A 20905-nucleotide genomic window follows, 5' to 3' on the forward strand; every position below is an offset into this window, starting at 1 on the left:
AGTGTAGCTTATTTTCAACTTTGCTGTCCCGAGCACCCCTTGTCCTTTCGAGCGCCACATGCCATAATCATAGATTCATAACCAATTATGAGCCTAATTCCCACGTGTGTCTCGTGGAAACCTTTATCAACACAGCTCTCATGAGAATTACGTGCCACAATTTTAAAGCGAGTACGAAACTAACAAGGCTTCTTGCTGGATTTTGGGAATTATCCCGTGACTATATACAGTTCAAATTTGACTCGCTTTTGTGCATGTGGCCGAGAGGTAGGCGACAAGACCCAGATGGGCACCCACATCTAGCGCCGGCACTTTAGATGATTCAGAAAGGGTGCAAGCCGAGCCGAGCCAAACCAAGGAATCAATGGCCTAGTTTCGCCACGAGGCCTTTATCAAATTCATTTATTTTCCATGATATAATAAACTAATCAGAGTTTTAAGAAAAAAATATTAAAATAATTTATCATGAATATAAGAACTAAAGCAAAAAAATTTTGATTTTACATTTTAAAAGTATTTTAAAAAAAATTAATTTTTTTTTTTACTTTTTTCTTTATTTCTATTTAATATTCTTATGGTGTTTTCAGATATTTTGATGTGTTGATATTAAAAATAATTTTTTTAAAATAAAAAATTATTATTTTAATATATTTATAAATAAAAATATTAAAAAAATAACATAACGACACTTTTAAATATAATTTTATTATTCGACAGGATAAGAGAGAAATTTAACTTATATATAAAATCTGGCACGTGAATACCTTTTGAGGGAAGAAAATAAAGAGAATCTTGAAAAAGCTGGAAATGAGCATCCCGTTGTAACTGTAGTGTTACCATTTGCAATACTTTTCGATGATAATATCAGCACGCGAGGAAAGTTTGTGTGGATGTTTGCTTAGACAATAGCTCGTGGAGTCACATGAAAACGACATGTCGGCGTGGGTAAATCATTTTCACCCTCATTTTTAAAGTAAGTTTTTGGTGGGCATGAATGACAGTGACATATTAAGATTTACATTCCAAGATTGGATTTTTAATTGTCTTTTTTTCTGTTGAAAATTTTAGAAATCATAAAAATATATTAATTTAATATTTTTTCAAATAAAATTTATTTTTAAAACCACCACAAATACAATACCGATGACAGTAGCACAACAATTCATTAAATAACTCTAGTCAACAAATTCATTACAAACAGCCTTGGTTGAAAGTAGCATGATGGTGACCAATGAAATCAATCGCTGTGTACTCAATTAGTTCCCATAAAATCTAGGAAATGGCACGGCAGCTGGCATATTAATTCACAGCACCCGCCTCTCGTAGCACGGTCCTCGCCATAGCTTTTCTTCACTGTCCATTTCATTGATAGAAGATAATAACTCCACAAAATCGCTAATCTTATCATAATTCAAATTTTGGATTTTAACATAGTCAACAATGAATTTAATTCTTATAAATTAAATATAAATATTAATATAATCCAAAAAACTGAACCTAGAATATTCTTATCCGTGAAATTAAGATAATAAAAACCTCATACCTGCTGCACCGTAATTATGGTATGAACAACACACGCTAGAAACTCCCCATCATTGACGAAGTCATTGAAAATTTGAAACCCACTGCACAAAATGGAAAAGTCATCTATCAACCAACAACGGCGCATTTCAAATTGGCGGTTCGCTTCTGAACTCTGGGTTCCAACAAGAGGCGCACCAACGCCACGTCATCGCGTATATAGTACTGACACGTGTCAGCAACAAAATTCACCCTGCATTCCGGATTGGGCAGACTATTCTCGAGTCCTTGGTTTTTCCTACCAGAGCCGCACCAACGCCACGACATCGCGTATAGAGTACCGACACGTGTCAGTAACAAAATTCGCCCTGCATTCCGGATAGGGTAGACTATTCTCGAGTCCCTTGGTTTTAAAAGTACTTGCAACCTGGTCCGTTAACTTGTGAAAAATCTATCATTCCGTCCCTTCACTCTTGTTAGTAGTTGTCTTATTTACTATAACATTTTGTTTTTTTTTCCCTTAAAATAAATGTTATACACAAGACATATCATGAAATATGTTGCATTTTCTCTGTGTGCAAAATATGAATAAGGCGTGTTTTATGCATTTTTTATTGTATAAACTTTCACCATGTTATTTTTTCTATAAAAAAAATCATAAAATGACGTGTTTGAATTTATTATTTAGAGAAAAAAAATAAATATTTCAATAAAAATATCATCAACAAGAATTAAAAGATTTGCTAACTGTTTGGTATTGCTGTCATTTTTCTAGAACTATTTACAAAATTTTCACTAATAATCATATGTTTTTGATAAATCTATTATAACATTATTTATTATTTTAGTTACTTGAAAAGTGATTTTAAAATTTTAAAAACAAAAACATTAAAACAGCAATAATAATGAATGGGCCCTAAATTATAGGATCCTAAAAAAAGAGGAGTAAAAAACAACCGAGCTCAATTCTCAGGGACTAAAGAGTATTATACTCCTCTAGATTTGTTGTGCGCTGCACCTGGTCCCGGATCATTCACCCATCCCTTGCGTTCCCTGTTCACTCCCTCTTTTGTGCTTTCCACAAAATCTGGCAAAAAGAAAAAAGAAAAAAGAAAAAAGAAAAACTAGCAAAAAAAGAAAATTTGGAAATGAAAATCTCCTCACCATCCTGACTCTCCAGAATTATTTTTTTCCCAACTTGCTAATACTACAACCAATAATAATAATAAAAAATACTTTCTCTCTCTACAGCAAACTAAATCAAAACTCTCTCTTCGTTCCTCTCTCTATTTTTTTTTTAGAAATGGCATTAAAAAACCCTAACTTCAGCTCGCCGCCTTTGCTATGTCGAGTTACAGCTGCATAGTATCTTCGTCTTCGTCATCTCCATCATCAATCACGTACCCACTCCCTTGTAAGTACTTTCAATTTCTTGAAATTTACAGATACTTGTGAATTTTTGTTGTTGCACGAGGAATTCATCACGGTTAAGGAAAAATTCTTGGGTCTTGAGATATTTGAGGCACAACAATGTGAAATTTGAAGTGTTTCTGTGTGCTGACTTGTTAGTGATAGGTGAATTTAAGTTAGTTATTTGATTAGTGAATGATAAGTTTAAAAAAGGAGGGAAAATGATGTTTTAATTAGTTGTTGTTGTTTGCTGCATTTTTTTTTGAATTCAATGGTTTTGTTTGTTGTTATTGAATCGGAAATTTAAGTTTTGCAAATTTTGTTGAAGTTACAGGGATGGGAGATGGCTAGGGTTTGTTGTGAATGGATCGGTGTTTCAAGAGGGGAAATCGAAGTTTGACTTTGGAGGAGTGATCTTGCATTTGAAAAGTGTTTAGTTGGTATCCTGCTAAATCATTTGGATAGTGTCCTTTTCTTTTGATTACAAATGGCAGAAGAGGGAAAACGGGTTGGAGGGATTTCTTCTGGCTTGGCTGTATTATTGAATGGTGAAGATAGAAAGGAGAATTTGTCGAAAACCCGACTTGTTTCATCTTGTGATGATTTTGGTAATCAGCCTGTGGAGCGAGCTCTTGAATATATCTTTGGTCTCCCAAACAGATCACTTGGTCAATTGACCGGTCCAGTTGATGCTAAATTAGTTAGCTCTATTATAAAGAATGAGTTTTCAAAATTTTGTGTCAAATCTGGTGATTTGGTTGATAACAGAGATGGGGTTCATATTAGTAAGGATGGCTGTGAATCTCAGCTGGTTGGGCTTGAAGAATTGAGCATCTGTGGTGATATTAGAATCATTAAACCCCCTTTGCTTGTAGAAAGCTTAGCAATGTTCAGTAGTGCTAGGTCCAATGCTTATGTTTGGAAAGGGAAATGGATGTATGAAGTTCTATTGGAAACTTCTGGTGTACAGCAGCTTGGATGGGCAACTCGTTCTTGTCCTTTTACTGATCACAAGGGTGTAGGTGATGCAGATGATTCATATGCATTTGACGGGAAAAGGGTTAGCAAGTGGAATAAGGATGCTGAGCCATACGGTCAGCCATGGGTTGTTGGTGATGTCATTGGATGTTGCATTGATCTGGATCATGATGAGATATTGTTCTATAGAAATGGCGTATCCCTTGGAGCAGCCTTTCGTGGTATCCGCAAGATGGGACCTGGATCCGGGTATTACCCAGCGATCTCTCTTTCTCAAGGTGAACGCTGCGAATTAAATTTTGGGGCGCGTCCCTTCAAGTACCCCATTCAGGGGTTTCTTCCCCTTAAAGCGCCTCCTCCTGCAAATCTTTTGGCTGTGCAGTTGCTTCAGTGCTTATCAAGGCTGTCAGATACGCTAGGCGTGGAGCGGGCTGAGAGTTCTTTAGTTGGTAAACTGAGGAGATTGAAGAGGTTTGTGTCACTCGAAGAAGTATTTTATCCTGTCTGTCATGGGATATGCGAGGAATTCTTCTCTGTACTTGAGGGATATTCCGGGAGCACTGAGTATGTGGCATGGGGTCCACTTCTTTCATTCATGATGGAGGTCTTCAGAGTGCAAGCACCACATGACTATTCAGTTTTGGATAGGTTTATTGATGTATTTCTAGAGTTTCAAGAATCATGCCTGATGTTTGAGCATATTATCAATGCCCTTTCAAGTTGCTGCAAAACAGCATCTTTGGTTTTAACTGAATGCCCATACTCCGGATCTTATTCTTATCTTGCAATGGTATGCCATATCTTACGACGGAAAGAATTGATGGTTCTTTGGTGGAAGTTGGCTGATTTTGAATTATTGTTTGAAGGTTTTCTATCGCAAAAGATTCCAAACAAGCAGGACCTTCAATGCATGGTGCCTTCTGTTTGGTGGCCTAGTTCAGGTGAGGATATGTATAATGATGGAAGAAGCATGGTGCTGACAACTACAGCTTTATCTGAAGCTATCAATAAGGTATATCCTATCGTGGATCCCTGATAATTCACATTAAATTTGTAGAATCTGAGTCCTATACTGTTGTAGATCCATAGGTATTAGTATGATGAGGTGAAAAAATAAATGAAAAGCCCTCAAGATCATTTTTCCATATGTAATTACTTGTAACCAGAATGATGCATAGATAGTGAAATACTATCAAATTCAAGTGGCCAAGCAGACTTCCTCTGTTGTTGTTACCTCTCTATTCGATAACTTCTCTCCCCGTATGCTCAATTTGTCCTCATTAATTTCACTTATAAAAAGCAATTTGTGAAGATTTGATCATTCACAGTTAATCAAGAAAAAGATTATTCAAATAAAAGCTCCAAAAAACAAAAAGAAAGAAAGAAAGAAAGAAAGAAAGAGAAGAATTCTTTCAGTTGAATTGAATATCATGAGTTTGACCTCCCATTTGCTTTTTTATTTAATTCATGCACAATGAGTAAAAGATGATTGGCTGGATCAAGCGACTGTTTACTTGAATATTAACATATCTTATATTTATGGAGCATGCACATGTACTTATATGATGAGGTCATGGATGACTATGGGGAGATCATGGGTGAGTGTAGATTGGCTGTTCATGAGTGAGAAGACTGACATTGTGGTACACCAATATTTGTTGATAAAATACATTTTGTGATTCTGTAATTCTCTCTGTTTTGCAGCATTATATGAATTTATTTAGCTGGCTTTATGCAATTTAATATTAATTCTTACCCTAAAAATACTGATGTTTTGTAGATAGAGGAGAAGCATAGGGACCTATGTCTCTTGGTCATGCAATTTGTACCACCTACAGCACCTGCTCAATTACCTGGCTCAGTGTTTAGGACATTTTTACAAAATATTCTATTGAAGAATAGAGGAGCAGATCGCAGTGTGCCACCTCCTGGAGTTTCAAGCAATTCTGTTCTTGTTTCTTTGTACACAGTTATACTTCATTTTTTATCTGAAGGCTTTGCCATGAGAGACATTTGTGGCTGGTTGAAGAGGTGTGAACCCTGTGGTCATGATGTTGGATTTCTCCACAGAGGTGGTGAACAAAGTTTCCCTGTAGATTTATTTCTCAAAAATGATCCTCATCGAACTGACATTTCTAGACTTGGGGGATCATTTAGTCATCTTTCAAAATCTCATCCTGTATATGATCAAGAAGCAGAAGTAATCCGGTGGGAGGAAGGTTGTATGGATGATGAAGAAACCAGAGTAACACATAAAACCACACAGAAACCATGTTGCTGTTCAAGTCATGACATTGAATTGTCAAAAATCTCAAAGCATCAAATTAGATACAATGCTAAAGGTTCTCGTGTCCATTGTGGTCCTATTCCAGACAGGTCTGCTCATGTTGCTGCAGAATGCAGTGAAGGAAGTTTGAATGATGAGATAGCCGACAAACCTAGTACGAGTGATCAATCTGAACCTGATTTTGGTTACCGTCCAATGCGGGATATTAGGATTGTACAAAGGGAGAGTGATGTGTCTTCAGCTACACTGAGAGAAGAAGAACTGCTAGATACATTGCTATTGTTGTATCACATAGGTGTCGCACCAAACTTTAAGCAGGTAAGAGAATTTTCTGGATGAAATTTGCTTTTTTCTTTTTATTAATTTCACTTTACTGCAATCAGGTGTACTTGGTATCTGTTTTGATCTTATTGGTGAAGGGCTTTGTGCTGCCTGAAATGCATTTACTCCCTTTTCCCTTAGAATTACAATAGAAAATGAAGTTTGCAGCAAACATGGAAAGGTATTAGGAAGTGAAGTTAACAATGTTTTTTCCCTATCCTGGATGAACATGATTATTGAGTTAAGATATTAACTACTGGCAGCTAGATTAACTATGATAAATGAATGCATTTCTTGAAGCCTGAAAAATTGATGAAATTTGTAGTGGAGCTGGAGAAACCTTTTTAAGTTTTGAAGGATCCCTTGTGGAATCTGTAGAGTAAAACCAAAGACAAATGATCATGCAAAACCTCTGAATTCCAATAGTTGTTCTTGGTTCCTCCAAAAGACAGTAACTTGGGATAAAGCATAGAAATGATGAAGTTGAGGTTAAATCACCACGGCACACTTTAATGTGCCTTTCTGTTGAAATAAGAAATGATTGGTGATAAAAAAATTATGCAACAAGGAATAATTTATGAGTAGTTCCTTGGTTGGAAATTGAATTTGCCTAGGCAAGTGCCTGTTAATCTCTATGTGTTTGTGTCTATTTTCTCCTAAGGGTCCGAGGCAGGTAACCATTACCAGATGTTACGCTCGAATGTCAATTTGTCAGTTTGATCACAACATATGGTATCTTTTTATTATTTACACCAATGTAAGCTAAGATGCCTGTTGAAGCTATATAATTTGTCATATGATATTAAACACTTATTTTTTCAATCATTGTTCAAGATACCCGAAGGAGAATTTGATAAAAAGTGAGAAAGTTACATGCTGTATTTAAAACAATTTTGCATTATGTTATTTTCTTGTAACTTTCAAATTTTTTCAAAAACGCTTTTTAAACCCAAAAACAAACAGGCTCTAACTTGTTGACTGTTGTCCAAAGGGAACAACCTTTCTTGGAAAACTTGTTCACATTTAATTTTTTCTGGGATTACACCACTACCGTATTGTTTTTCTGTTCTCTTGTGATGTTTTGTTTAATGGATGAACATCGTTTTCTGCTCACCAATGACATGCTTTCTTGCTGCATTTTGTTTTGTGAAGGTCTTAACATTTCAATCTTTGATTGCAGGCATCACACTACATGTCTCATCAGGCACAATCAATATCACTCCTGGAAGAAACCGATAAACAAATAAAAGAACGTGTTTGTAGTGAGAAATTAAGACAGCTGAAAGAAGCTCGAAATGATTATCGTGAAGACATAATTGATTGTGTCAGACATTGTGCATGGTATGATGTCCCTGAACTACATTTATCTTAGTTTTTGGAAAATTATTTATCTAGGTCTCAACCATATGAAACATTGAATGAATATTTGAAGCTGTTTTCCCTTCCATTTTCCATGATTAGAATGAGAAATCGATATTCCATTTGTCACTATGCACTCTGCAACGCCTAGAACTGTTTAAATTCTTTTTATGATATTTCTATGTTTGTAGTTCTTCCTTGCTGTGTCCTTAATCTCCAGGTAATCTGAACTCTAAGCACCTGCAAATTTTGATCATTGCCTAGTTGCCCAAATTTGGTTTCCTACTTCAAAGCCTCTGGAAATATACCAGATTCTTCTGTGATAAGAAGAAATTTCTTTGATTTTCTGGTAGAAATTGGGAAAGTGGGAAGTCAATTTTCCCAAATCTTTAAAATAATTTTTTTTTACTATCTTGTAGTTCTAACTGCTGGATATGTTTCTTCTATAGTAGTTTATTTATTTATATTGGTCTCAACCATATAAAAATGGGGTGAAATGTTAACCTCGTGTGTTGAGGGGTAAAGGATACTGGACTGCATTTCCTCCTCTTTATTTTTTTTGTTGAAATTGAACATCCATTTCTCTACTTTTTTCTTCCACCACTTATCTTGGACCCACAAATATAAATATTGAATATTGTTATAATTACCTAAACCCTAAACCAAATTTGATTTGATCTATTGTGGGCCCACTAATAGCACTATAATTTTTCAACACCCTTAACACTTCACCTCTTGGAAGTTTTTTTTTACACCTTTAACACTTCACCCTTTATTTTTACACGCTTGATATTTCATATCCAAATTTTTCACCTCATACCCTTAGTTTTGCCACTCTTTGATTGGTGCTGGTTATTGATACCGAACAACTTACTAGCTGTATTTTCTGGTTAAATATAGATGAAGTTTATGGGGTTATAACATCAGCTACATGTATTACATACTTTATGCTAGCTCAGTGCATCTTCTGATTTTTTGCTGGCCTTTTTCTCATGTGAACAGGTATCGCATCTCTCTTTTCTCGCGGTGGAAGCAACGAGCGATGTATGCAACATGCATATGGATAGTCCAACTACTTCTGGTTCTTAGCAGAGTGGATTCCTTATTTATTTATATTCCTGAATTTTATCTTGAAACCCTGGTAAATGAGTATTTTCCTTTAATCTCTGCAAGATGATACTGGGTGTATTTATCAACTGTTGTCTGTCTGAAATAGTGTTTATCACAGTTTTTAACAAAATATTACCTTTGTCTTTAGGGTTTTGTTGTATGTCAAGGTCGGTATCTCTTCAGAACACTCTGCATCTCTTTGGGATTATTACAGTCATGCTTACACCCATTGTTCACTTAAAAATATATTATCACATCACTTGTAGAAGTTGAGCTACTTCATGCAGTATATTAATGTGCTTTTTAGGGTCTTGTTTTGGGAGTTCATCAGGACCTCATGGTATTGCTTGATAGAGCTGCAACTTTAGATTTAAATCTATCATGAAAGCTTTCATTTTTCCCCTTATCATCTTTAAAATATCAATGCTAATCATGTGTTATTAACATCCCATTCTAGCGAAATTCCTATTTGTGAAGATTTTTGGTTGGTTAAGTGCCAGTTTCCTTTTGTTTCAAATGTGATCTAAATATCATTTACCTGTATTTTTAAATTAAGTGCTTTGCTTGTATAATGTGTCATTGCTGTGGTTCACAATGTGAACTCGTATACCTAGCTGCTACATGCTGCTGTTCTATTGCCATTACAGGTTGATTGCTTCCATGTGCTGCGCAAGAGTGATCCCCCATTCGTACCCCCTGCAATATTTATCAAGCAAGGACTTGCTTCATTCGTAAGTCTCTCATACTACACATTATTTTGTCTTCTTGAGCGTAAGTTTATTTTGTTGATTTTTGAGTCATCTGCTGTTTGGTTTTTGGCGGGTTTAAAGTTGTCAATAAATCTTGGCAACTTGTTTTCCCATTTTGTCTGTAGATCTGTAGATCAGGAAAGTGTGTCTTAATGATAATTTCAAATTGTAATCGTTGAAATTGATTGTGGCCCTTAAGATGCATGAATTATTGCAGCTCTAGCACGATTATTTCTTTGATAGCGCCATCAATTTGTTACATATGAGAGGTGGGGTATTGCCAAGTGTGACCCCACTTTTGTATCAAAGCAAGAAAAATGTGTCCTGCCATGTGGTTGATAAGTTTCTTGGCAGCCCTTGATTGAGGAGGTATGGAACAGGGGGAGCTACAGCTGCCACCATTGCAACACATGTTTGGCATCTTAGAAACATACTAACAGGAAGGGAATTATTGTCTTAAACACATTTTTGAAAATTTGGATGATTAGTAAGATCTTGGTAGGGTTGTTACTTCGTGGAACAATGATCTTGAAAAGACCAACTTCAATTGATTCACAGAAAGTTAAACCCATCGAATGTTTGATTGTTTCTCTCACTCTGAAGCACAATTGAATGAGTCTCTACATTCCAGAATTCTCATGCCTACAACCACATGCTTAAATCACTATTCTGGGTATTACAACAATTCTTCTTCCTCCCCAATCCTTTGGTTATTATTTTTTGCTGGTTGGCACATTTTCAACTAATACTACTGAATTTACTATGAATTTTCCATCTCTCAAACTTTCCTTTTCTAGCGGTCAACATAAGTCTCTAATTTTTCTTGGTGTTATCAAGAGGTCCTGGATAAAAGAAGACTAGAGATCCTAATACTGTAGTATGTGTTTTATATTAATATAAGCCAAAAAACTTACCTCCTATCTGCTTTGTGCTAATCTCTCTTTTGCTGTGGTACAAGCTATAAGCATGTGTATTTAAGAATAGTTTGATTGTTTTCAGTTAGAAAATGTAGAACCATGATACTACTTGACTCCTCAGTGTTGATGATAAATGGTTCAACTTTATGGATGGATTAAGATTTTGATGATCCACAACGTGGTGTTCCAATCCAATTTAATTTGTGCCACATATGATTGAGAGAAGCAGAATGAATTATTTTGCACATTTTTTTTTTTACAAATATCACAAAATCTTACCATCCAATTTTCCAAACAAGAGGCAATTAATTGCTGACAGTTGATTCATTTCCAGGGACCAGCTGGGTTCTTATATTTGACATTTTGACTACTACTGTGCTGTAATTTGCACTGCACCAATTGACACCAACAGACCTTTTCTTTTCTTTTCTGTACTTCAATATTTGTGGCATGTATCACTTCATGCAATCTGGTGATTTCCTCTCAATTTAAAGTATGCTTCAATCTGAAAGTTGAATATTTTCACTGCATGAAGTCAATGGACTTCAGAGAATTGATTGATTTCTCCTGTTCATCAGGTAACTTTTGTCGTTTCCCACTTCAATGATCCGAGGATATTGAGTGCCGATCTTAGGGATCTTCTCCTCCAATCTATTTCAGTTCTGGTACAGTATAAGGAGTATTTGGCAGCTTTTGAGAGCAATGAAGCAGCCACGCAAAGAATGCCAAAAGCTCTATTGTCAGCATTTGACAACAGATCTTGGATCCCAGTGACCAACATTCTTTTGCGGTTGTGCAAGGGTTCTCGTTTTGGTTCTTCAAAGCATGGGGAATCATCGTCGTCGTCGTCAATTGTTTTCCAAGTAAAAACGATCAATCTTTGCTTTTGATTTTTTTTTCTTTTTTTTTTCACTGAACAATTTGTGGGCATGGATTTATTCTCCTTTTTGACTTAATCCATGTAGAATTTGCTGCGTGAAGCTTGCATCGACGATGAAGAGTTGTTCTCAGCTTTTCTGAATCGACTATTTAATACACTCAGCTGGACAATGACTGAGTTCTCTGTTTCCATTCGGGAAATGCAAGAAAAATACCAGGTATAATTTACTGATAGCAAGAATTTTATGACAGCTGTTCAATGGCTTTCAAAAGATTAGAGTTTATACTTTACACAGTGTAAATAGCCACCCCTACCATTCACACACATGGGTGTGTGTTCGCACATGCTTATGTATCTATATCCTGGGGAGTTATTTTTCTTGGTTTACTTTACATTTCTATAACATTTGCCTTACTGACTTAAGTGGATCACTTGTTTGGGTCGTTGTATTACTATCATGTAGTAATGCCAATTGTGTTGGTTTATCTTTTAAGTCAGTAATAGCTTAGCTGTATGGAGTTTTCTGTTATTTTCTATTTGCAGTTTGCTTCAAATATTTTCTTACAATTTTAAACATCTTTTTAGGTTTTGGAGTTTCAGCAAAGAAAATGCTGCGTCATATTTGATCTCTCATGCAACCTTGCAAAGGTTTTAGAGTTCTGTACTCGTGAGATCCCTCAAGCATTCCTATCTGGAGCTGATACGAACCTTCGGAGGCTAACTGAATTGATAGTCTTTATTCTCAACCACATTACTTCAGCTGTGGATGCTGAGTTTTTTGATTTGTGAGTTTCCATGCTGGTGAATCGGAATCATGTTTCTCATTCTTTTCCCTCTTTTTGTCATTTCCCCTTTCTAAATGTAATAAGTTTTTCAATACATGGTGTAAATGCACTCTGCCATTTGAGCTTCAATTTGTCTTGCTTTCCTTGAAGAAGCATATAAGGGAATCGATGATGATAGCAAGTAGACATTTAGGATATCCTTGGTTGGTTTGCTTATGTTATGACAACCATCCAATATTGTGCTTGATATTTTCAGATTTTTGTAATTATGTATGTTTCGTAAGTACTTGTAGATGGTGGATGTATCACCCTTATCGTGTCTTTGGGCATTTTTAGGTGGTTTTTTGGCGATGCTTTTGGGATTTCTAATATTAAGAATAAAGGCTTCACTGGTGCATAAAATACATGCTTAATTAAAGAAAGGACTGCGAATTGTTTCGAAGTTCATATTGCAACCTCTATGCTTCCTCAACAGTCGTTCATATACTTATGCCACTGTCTTTGCAGGTCTCTCAGAAGACATGGTCAGTCTCTGGAGAAAGTAAATCGAGGCATGATATTAGCACCTCTTGTAGGGATCCTCTTGAATTTATTGGATGCAAGTGTGGAGATGGAATGTGGAGAGCGGAATGATGTTGTGGGTGTTTTTGCAAGCATGGACTGCCCTGATACTGTGCATTGTGGATTCCAGTATCTCTTGGAGTACAACTGGGTTAGTTTTGTCTACTTTAAGCCCCATCTCTCTTCATATGCATGTTTAAACTTCTCTATCTCGTGGACAACAACCTCATTCATTATTCCACTGTGCTTATGAACATCATGATTAGAAGGTTCATGCTTATGGTTGGCAATAGAGGGAGGGGGTGGGGGTTGTACTTGTGGCTGAATTTTTGTTTGCATCTACTTGTATGCGATTCCATGGAGGAACAAGGTTCTGCAATTCATGTAATTTTAATGGGCTACAAGAATTCTAAAAAAAAGGGGCTACAAGAGGAAGAAATGAAATAGGTGTATGATGTTGCCTAGAGATGACTGATGTAGAAAAAGAAGGGTACAAGGAAAAAGTATTGAACACCTAGAACCAACTAAGCTAAACCTTTGAAATCTAGAAAGATGCTTCTTGAATCCATCAAAATCTAGGATTTCTGAAATCCACAGAAACAGAGAAATTCCAAAAATAAAAAAAATATTTATCAAATGGCCTTCCAAAATACGCAATATGTGTATCTATATCAGCACACTAAAGCCTTGCGAGTCATAACCGAAATAGGAAAAGAAGAAAAAGTCTAACAAGATAGAACTCTGAACTAGTTATTGTTATTTTTTGAGGAAAAAAACTCGACTAATCATCATTATAACAAAATAGGAAAAGAAGAAAAACCCTAATAAATAGAGCTGTCAAGTAATGTTCTTTTCCCCCAAAGGCAAGAACTCTACCAATCTTGATAAAAACAAAATCAAACAAAAACCTACTTAATTCACAATATAGCGTACGTAAACAATATATCCAATAGCAAAGAAATGGAAAATTTCTAAATGTACCTGATAGTTTTTTTCTCTTGTACATAAATTATTTATTGGGTGCTGGCACGCTTGGTTTTCAGTGGTGTATAGTTCTCTTAATATGATCTGGAAGTGCTCGAACCACCATTAACAGAAAGATTGAAATGAGGTTTCCTTTCGAAATCAGTGTGTGTACTGTTTATCATCTTTTTTCCATCTCATTTATTAAGCTTTGCAATCTACTCTGTTGTATTGTGCTAGGCTGGATCCTCGAGAGGGGATGCTTATAGTGGGAAACTTCGGCAGCTTGAGAGTTTCTTGAACCTTCTTATTAGCAGGATTGAGTTGCAACAAATTGAAAGGATGAAATATGGGGAAGAAACAGAAGCCGATGACAACACCTGCTGCATTTGTTATACTTGTGAATCAGATGCCCAGTTTGTCCCTTGTTCACATAAGTCCTGCTATGGTTGCATAACCAGGCATCTCTTAAATTGCCCAAGATGTTTCTTTTGCAATGCAACAGTCTTGGAGGTTATTAAGATTGGTGAAAACAGAGCTTAAGCCTTATTCCCCTCAATAGTCGTATTGTTGCCCAGACTCATGGAATCTTAACCCAGTCATGGACTGATTGTTGGTTTCCGCAAGGGCTTTTGAATCCTAGATTTGTCCAAGGCAGAAAGAAATTAGAAATGAAAATAGGTGGTAGTTTAATTAGAGATGCTGCAGTTTGAATTATGACCAAGTGTCTATTATGGGTTGCAAGGTTAGGTGGATGGGGATTGAAAAGAAACAATTCTCAATGGGTTGATGAAGAATTTTGTAGTGGAAATCTGAGGGCATTATTCTGTAAATATGAGATGTAAATGGCAATGAAAATCTCTTCTCCTTCTCTCTTTCCCCCAGCTTTTATATTCACTCCACATCAGTTTGGTTTTGGCATAGAGCTGTCATCTGATGATGGCGAGGGGACTCTTAGGGAATTTATATAATACAAATCCAACTCTGAAGCAAGCCCTTTCTTGCTCTCAATGAGCTTTTTATTTATTATGTTGTAATAACCTATTTTACCAGTTATTAACTTAACTAATCATCCCATAATTATTAATATTAATTATAGTATAACTACAGCTCTAAAGGTATATTTAAAAAAATAAATACTAAAAAAATAATTATAAACACAAGTATTTAGACTTGTTACATTTTTTTATATGAGTGGGAGCAATAGAGCACAGGTGTAAAATAATATCATAATAAACTAGAAAAATCCACTGCTAAATAAACATGTTTTCTTAATTTTACATAAAATATCTGAAATTGTATTCAGTGATCATTTTATCATTCTATTGGGCTAATCACGCCAATGGGCTTTTGGACTTTGTGGTTATTCAATCAATCATGTATCATTTTTATTTTTATTTCTATTTTTTCCAATGAGAGATTTTTTTTAAGGCTTTCCATGTCGCAAATCAAATTGTACTGATGTTATAAAAATAACTGAACTCTGATGGAGATGTATAGTAGATTTTATAAAAAAGACAAAAGGGATTAAATCTGAAAGCCTTGAAAAAATTTCCATTCTCTTTCTGCTTCCCAAGGAGGAGGATAAGTAGCTGCTGAGTCACAACCCAAGCACTTCAGGAAGACCCAGATAACTTTTTGGCAGAAATAGCAAGGGCTGTCTTGACAGGGGGTTTCTTCCTCTTCTTCTCTGTTGAAGTTTCCATGTTCTTTGATTGTCGTTTCCTTTCTTCTCTGCCTCTGCCTGATCAGAGTGGTGGTTACGGTGGTTTTAATTCACCAACTTGACACCTTGTTATTCGAGTGCCCTTATAGAGACTCCTGCCGATCGTATTTAATACATGAGAGATACTGAACCTGCAGCTGCTAGTATAATATAAATCTGGGTTTGGGTTCAATTACAGACAATTTTTCTGCAACATACCTCCTTAAGCCTTGATTTGCTTGATTGTCAATGAGTTTAACTGTACATGATATACTAACAAAAACATTAAGAAACTTGAAGTTTCTGCACTGTTCAGACAACAGTAAACCAGGTGGCCTCTCAGTAAAGATTGTCGCGTGGACTTTCACGTTTTGGATTTTATATCTCTTTGGCTGCTCCACAAAGATTGTCGCATTTGACGGCTTAACTATGTCTTTTCACTCCTTCATCTAATTTATCAATGTTATTGACAGATACTTTTATTCCAAGAGTTGATCTTTCTATGATAAAGACTCTTTATTCTTTAATTTCCATGGAACAAAAAATACGGGTGAACAAGGAAAGAAAATGTCCCTGTCATTATAGGATATATCAATGGATGGCAGCTTTCTCCAAACCTCCAGGAAAAGCATGGGAAAAAAAGGCTCAAATTGAAATAAACCCGACTTAATATCAACAAATTTATTGTTAATTATTAATATATATAATTCTCCATTTATTTTATTAAATACACATTTAAACTTTTCTTAATAGTAAACAAAACGTTAACGCGTCGGAAAAAAAGAGCTCCATCTGCAGCATAACCCAGCAATCAAACTAGTGTAACTAAACAAAAGATTGGTCTTTTATGACGGAGCCAAAATAAATAAATAGACGCAGCCAGCGTTTTCGGCCCTCGCCTACGTTAAGTACTAAAATAGAAATGCCAGCACAGAAATGTCTTTTCTTTCGAACAGGCATGGGCATTTGCTCGTTCAATACCAGCTCGATATCATCATGCAGATCTTTAGATCAAAAGCTTCTGCATATCTTGCTACATGCAACTATGTTAAATTCAATGCCTCGGCAAAATTAGCATCTGCTTATTAGCCTTCGTTGCAACTAGCAAGAAGTACATCGTAGTGAACACAAAAAAGCGTTCTAAATTTGAAAGAGAGAGATGGGAACGCAAATGCCAAAGAGCTTGATCATTCTACTCTAAAAGAAATATGCCGCAGAGTTTATTTTTGAGTCAAAGAAAGCAATTTATGCTTAGCACACAATCCCATGATCTGTGTCAAAATACATGGGAAATTCATGGGAAACCAACTTTGCTCCAATCAACATTTTCAGCCTCTACTCTGATTGAAAACCATAACGGTCACACCTTGCATGATTTTAGCAGCATACACCTGAAACAAGCTGCAACCTGATTTCTATTCCCTGGGATCAGTGGTTCTCGTCAAAATCGACCTCCTCTTAAGCAAATGGCAGCAAATTTCCTGTACAGATTTTTCTCTGGAGAGGTTCGTCTCCTGTACAACAACTTCAGAAAAGCTAGATAGATGAACTCAAAGTGATCAGTTAAAGAGTAGCACGATAACATATATTATCTTTCTTTTTTCTGCTCCGAGTTTAAGGAATTATCAGACATGGAGTCCAAGCCAAAACACTTAAGAAATGCAAGTTTAGCAAGCCTAAAATAGTTGCAGGGATGGAAATCGATGAAGTTTGCAGAATTTCCGAAGTTGTCTTCACTTACTATTCTTCTGCCTGTGTTTGTTGTTATCTCTCCCTTTATACTTTTGTTCTGATGTACCTGCGAAAATCTTAAAACAGTTAGATATCTCACAATGCAATCTATATTACATACATGAACTTCATTCCTCTTACAAGTTCTCCATGTGCTGCTTAATGCTAACTTTCTAGGGCCCAAGAAGTGCGCAAATTCAGAGTTTTTAAAACACTTGTAGATTTTGGCAACCTTCAAATTTATCACATCCTAAACTAGAAGTAGGTAAAAAACAATTTAGACCAAGTATTTGAATCATAAATCCTTTTTTTTCTTTAATTACAATCATAAATCCATTTTTTAAAATGCAAAACATATCCAATTTAAGTTAAAATAAGAAGACTGTTAAAACTATAATGCACTACTCATAAGAGAAAGAAAAAAATCTCTTAAGTACCTTAACCTAAAATTAACTCAAAACAAAACCGTTAACTAATTACAAACTTTTTAGATAATCTTTTATAATGTAGTTAAAATTATCTCATCGAGATTTTTCTAAAAATACCAGGTGTGTAAAAAATAGAGTTCCGATGTGTCCATGGTGACCTATTATTTCTTTCCCTCATTTTTCTTCTCTTATTTCTCTCTCATTACACATGAGCTTGTTTTTCTTTTCTCTTTTGGTGGTTTTTCATGGTGTGGTTAGAATTATTTCATCAAAATTGTTTTAAATTTTTATGTTTACATGTTAATTAATTTATATAAGAGATGTAAATTTGATTTCTAAGTAAATAATCGCCATTCTCAATATCGGTTATTATAAAACTAATATTTAAAATTGTGATTGTGTTGAAATTGTGTTATTTTTTTAAAAAAAATCACAAATATAAAAAAAATAGATAAATATTTGGTTGAAAAAAATAAAAAATAAAATAAATCTGAAAAAAAATAGAATGCATTTGTGTATTTTCAAAAAAAAAAAATACAAGACTCTCTCTTTTTATCCACTAACAAAATGTTATCGAAGTCAAGGGGTTGGTTTTGTTCAAATTTTAAAATTTTAGGTCACCCAAGAAAGCACTTATGAGGAAGGGTTGATTGCAAAAAATAGAAATCGGTTCTAACAATTACAATTTCTTTCTATTATTATTATTATTATTATTATTAGCTCAAGAAGCTTAATTAGGTGATTAAGTCACTGAATTGTTATTAGAGGCCTAGATCCATGTTTGTTTTCCGGATTCATTTACAATGTTGAAGTAATTACAATGAGAATTACAGCAATTCTTTAAATATCAACTTGAAGGCCGAACGGCTTAATTGCAGCAACAAGAACCAATCCTCAATCCTGCAATTCTCATGACTAGAGAATATATGACAGTGACGATGGGGGTAATGCAAAAGTGTTTTTTTTATATATATATATATAAATATATTACAATATTTTCTATTTAATTTTTAAATTTTATTTTTAATATTAAAATATCAATAACAGTATTTTACCGTTCAGCTGGAATTTGTGAAAAAGGGGGTAAAAAACAAGGGTAAATATGTGAAATCTTATAAAAAGGTTTGAAAACAAGCAAGCAAATAGCAAGAAAAAATCAGTAAGAAATAGACAAAAACCCACAATAAAAGTAGAAACGAGTTGTTCCCAAGTAAAAAAAAAAAAACTTTACCTAAAGGGGTTTAAAAATTCTTTTTAAGGCCAGAGCAAAGAAAACATGAGATAAGAGAAAAGTAAAACGGACAAGGAGCTAGCTTCATACCTGGCTGTGTTGCAAGCAGTCTGTGGCAGTTGTTGTGTGATCATTATGCTCGAGTGTTTGCTTGTCTAAATGGGAATTTAGAGGCATGAAGACACCAACAGCAGATGGCGCAGCTGAGGAAGAAGAGGTGGTGGTGTCCGAGAGATCTGAAGGAAAGAAACTGAAACAGAAAAGGAGAATGACGAGGAGGACCAAGATCAATATTTGGATCCATATCAGCCAGGGAATTCTATAGCCTTCTACTGTAAGCTCGTCGCCAAGATCAAACATGGGTAGAAGAAGAGAAGGTCGGTGTGGAAGCGGCTGCCTGAGAGAGAGAGAGAGAGAGAGAGAGAACCGGGGGGCAGGACGAGATGTAGGGAAGGGGAGGAGCTAAGCTAGGAGGAGGTCAAGGGGTGGAAAGCATAGAAAAGAATAAAAAATTGAATATTATATTTCTGGATTTGCTAGCCATGAAAGTCGTCTTTGCACAATGACAGCTGCTGTTGATATGTCTGAAATAAGATTCTATTACTTGTCTGAAACAAGTACAAACTACCCTCTTGGTTTCGCGTGGCTGTGTTTTCTAACGCTTGAAAATCCTAAAATTCGGGTTATTTTTAAAAAATAACCACAGTACTTAAAAAATAACAATTAATAAATTTATTTTTATCCTCTTTATTTAATTGGCTGGGTGCCAATTATTTATGAAAAGACCGGGTACACTTAAAAGCAGGTCCATGTGGTGGTGACTGATGGAAAATAAAAGCCACGACTGGTTGACGTGGCAACTAAAACAATGGAATCCGCCGAGTTTTATTGATTGCCCAATCATTTTCGCACACCGACGTGCATATACCTGGATACTTTTGCTTAATAACACTTCCTGATAAAATAACATAATTTACGTGAATTATTATTATTATTTTTAATATTGCTAGATTTATTATGTTGAGAGATTTTTTTATATGGCACAAGTAGTGTTGTAATAGAAAATTTAATATGTTTTTAATGTTTATTTATTTATTTTTTCTTTTTTTAATCTATTTCATTTTTTTTATATTGTTATTTTATAACCGATAAATAAACTATGAATGCCATGTTTTTTAACTATAATATATATAAATTGTGTTATTTCAAGGATTTTTTTTTAAATTTATTTAAAAAAATAAAAATAAAATTTATCTTATTTATGGAAATACGTGTTGTGTTTCTTTCTACCTATTTTGGCAACAGCACGAGGGCTGCTGTTCTCGGGAGCCACTACAATATGCAATGATATAAAATTTATCATGTCATTTTAAGTTTTTTTTTAAATAAAAATAAAATTATTTAAATTTTAACTTGTAAAAAAATCAAATTAAATTCCCTCGTACATTTGTACCGGAACTTATAAAACTAATTATTTTTTATACATATAATTTCCTCGTAAAACTCCAACAACTTGCAATAATAACGTTGGGAATAGAATAATTTATCCATCAGATCAATCAATAGCCTGATATTGATGTGTTTTTAAAACAAAACACGTTTTATGCCATCTGAGTTAAGTTTATGGAAACTTCGGTGAGACAGTTGCCAAAGAAGAAGGAATGCCTTGCTGCTAGGTAACCATTGAACCTGATTGAGAAGTCTGTTAGGTCAATAAAATAACCTTTCTGCTACTGATGAAAAAAACTGGATGAACTGCTTGATGCTCAAAAAATTTCCAAAAATAATTAACATCAAGATCTGCAGAGATATTTTATTTTGTTGACCATTATATCAAGATATATCTTTTAACTTTAAATATTCTATGGTGAAATGCTATTTATATGATATCTTAAACTATTTAACTTTTAAAGAAACTAAAAAAATAATATTCATATAGTTATTTACCTACAAATTTCTTTTAGTTCTC

At 34.8% G+C, this 20905-nt stretch overlaps 2 protein-coding genes across 3 annotated transcripts; one reads left to right on the top strand and one right to left on the bottom strand.

Annotated features, from left to right (window-relative positions):
- Positions 1–2604: 2604 nt before the first annotated feature.
- Positions 2605–14716, top strand: LOC7486334 (E3 ubiquitin-protein ligase RKP). Of its 2 annotated transcripts, none has more exons than XM_024600589.2 (11): positions 2605–2935; positions 3260–4921; positions 5690–6514; positions 7698–7858; positions 8879–9017; positions 9634–9717; positions 11231–11515; positions 11618–11749; positions 12118–12317; positions 12825–13029; positions 14082–14716. In XM_024600589.2, exons 2-11 carry the CDS (start codon positions 3419–3421, stop codon positions 14382–14384), a joined length of 3837 nt encoding a protein of 1278 aa, XP_024456357.1. In that variant the 5' UTR covers positions 2605–2935; positions 3260–3418; the 3' UTR covers positions 14385–14716. The 2 variants fall into 2 exon arrangements, with proteins under 2 accessions (XP_024456357.1, XP_024456356.1); XM_024600588.2 differs by having other exon boundaries at positions 3266–4921.
- Positions 14717–16706: 1990 nt separating this feature from the next.
- LOC7477127 (uncharacterized) lies at positions 16707–19557 on the bottom strand. The gene is made up of 2 exons (XM_002307091.4): positions 19027–19557; positions 16707–17344 (listed from the first exon to the last, which is right to left on the bottom strand). Exons 1-2 carry the CDS (start codon positions 19294–19296, stop codon positions 17135–17137), a joined length of 480 nt encoding a protein of 159 aa, XP_002307127.3. The 5' UTR covers positions 19297–19557; the 3' UTR covers positions 16707–17134.
- Between the last annotated feature and the right edge of the window lie 1348 nt (positions 19558–20905).

Source organism: Populus trichocarpa, chromosome 5, assembly GCF_000002775.5.
Source record: "Populus trichocarpa isolate Nisqually-1 chromosome 5, P.trichocarpa_v4.1, whole genome shotgun sequence".
Classification (NCBI taxonomy): domain Eukaryota; kingdom Viridiplantae; phylum Streptophyta; class Magnoliopsida; order Malpighiales; family Salicaceae; genus Populus; species Populus trichocarpa.

Bases quoted from the DNA above. Each gene is read 5' to 3' on its own strand.
- LOC7486334 (XM_024600589.2), top strand. From the start codon at position 3,419: ATGGCAGAAGAGGGAAAACGGGTTGGAGGGATTTCTTCTGGCTTGGCT. The intron at 9,018-9,633 runs GTAAATGAGTAT...TTGCCATTACAG, and splicing joins AATTTTATCTTGAAACCCTG to GTTGATTGCTTCCATGTGCT. The intron at 9,718-11,230 runs GTAAGTCTCTCA...CCTGTTCATCAG, and splicing joins AGCAAGGACTTGCTTCATTC to GTAACTTTTGTCGTTTCCCA.
- LOC7477127 (XM_002307091.4), bottom strand. From the start codon at position 19,296: ATGTTTGATCTTGGCGACGAGCTTACAGTAGAAGGCTATAGAATTCCC. The intron at 17,345-19,026 runs GTATGAAGCTAG...AGATTTTCGCAG, and splicing joins ACTGCTTGCAACACAGCCAG to GTACATCAGAACAAAAGTAT.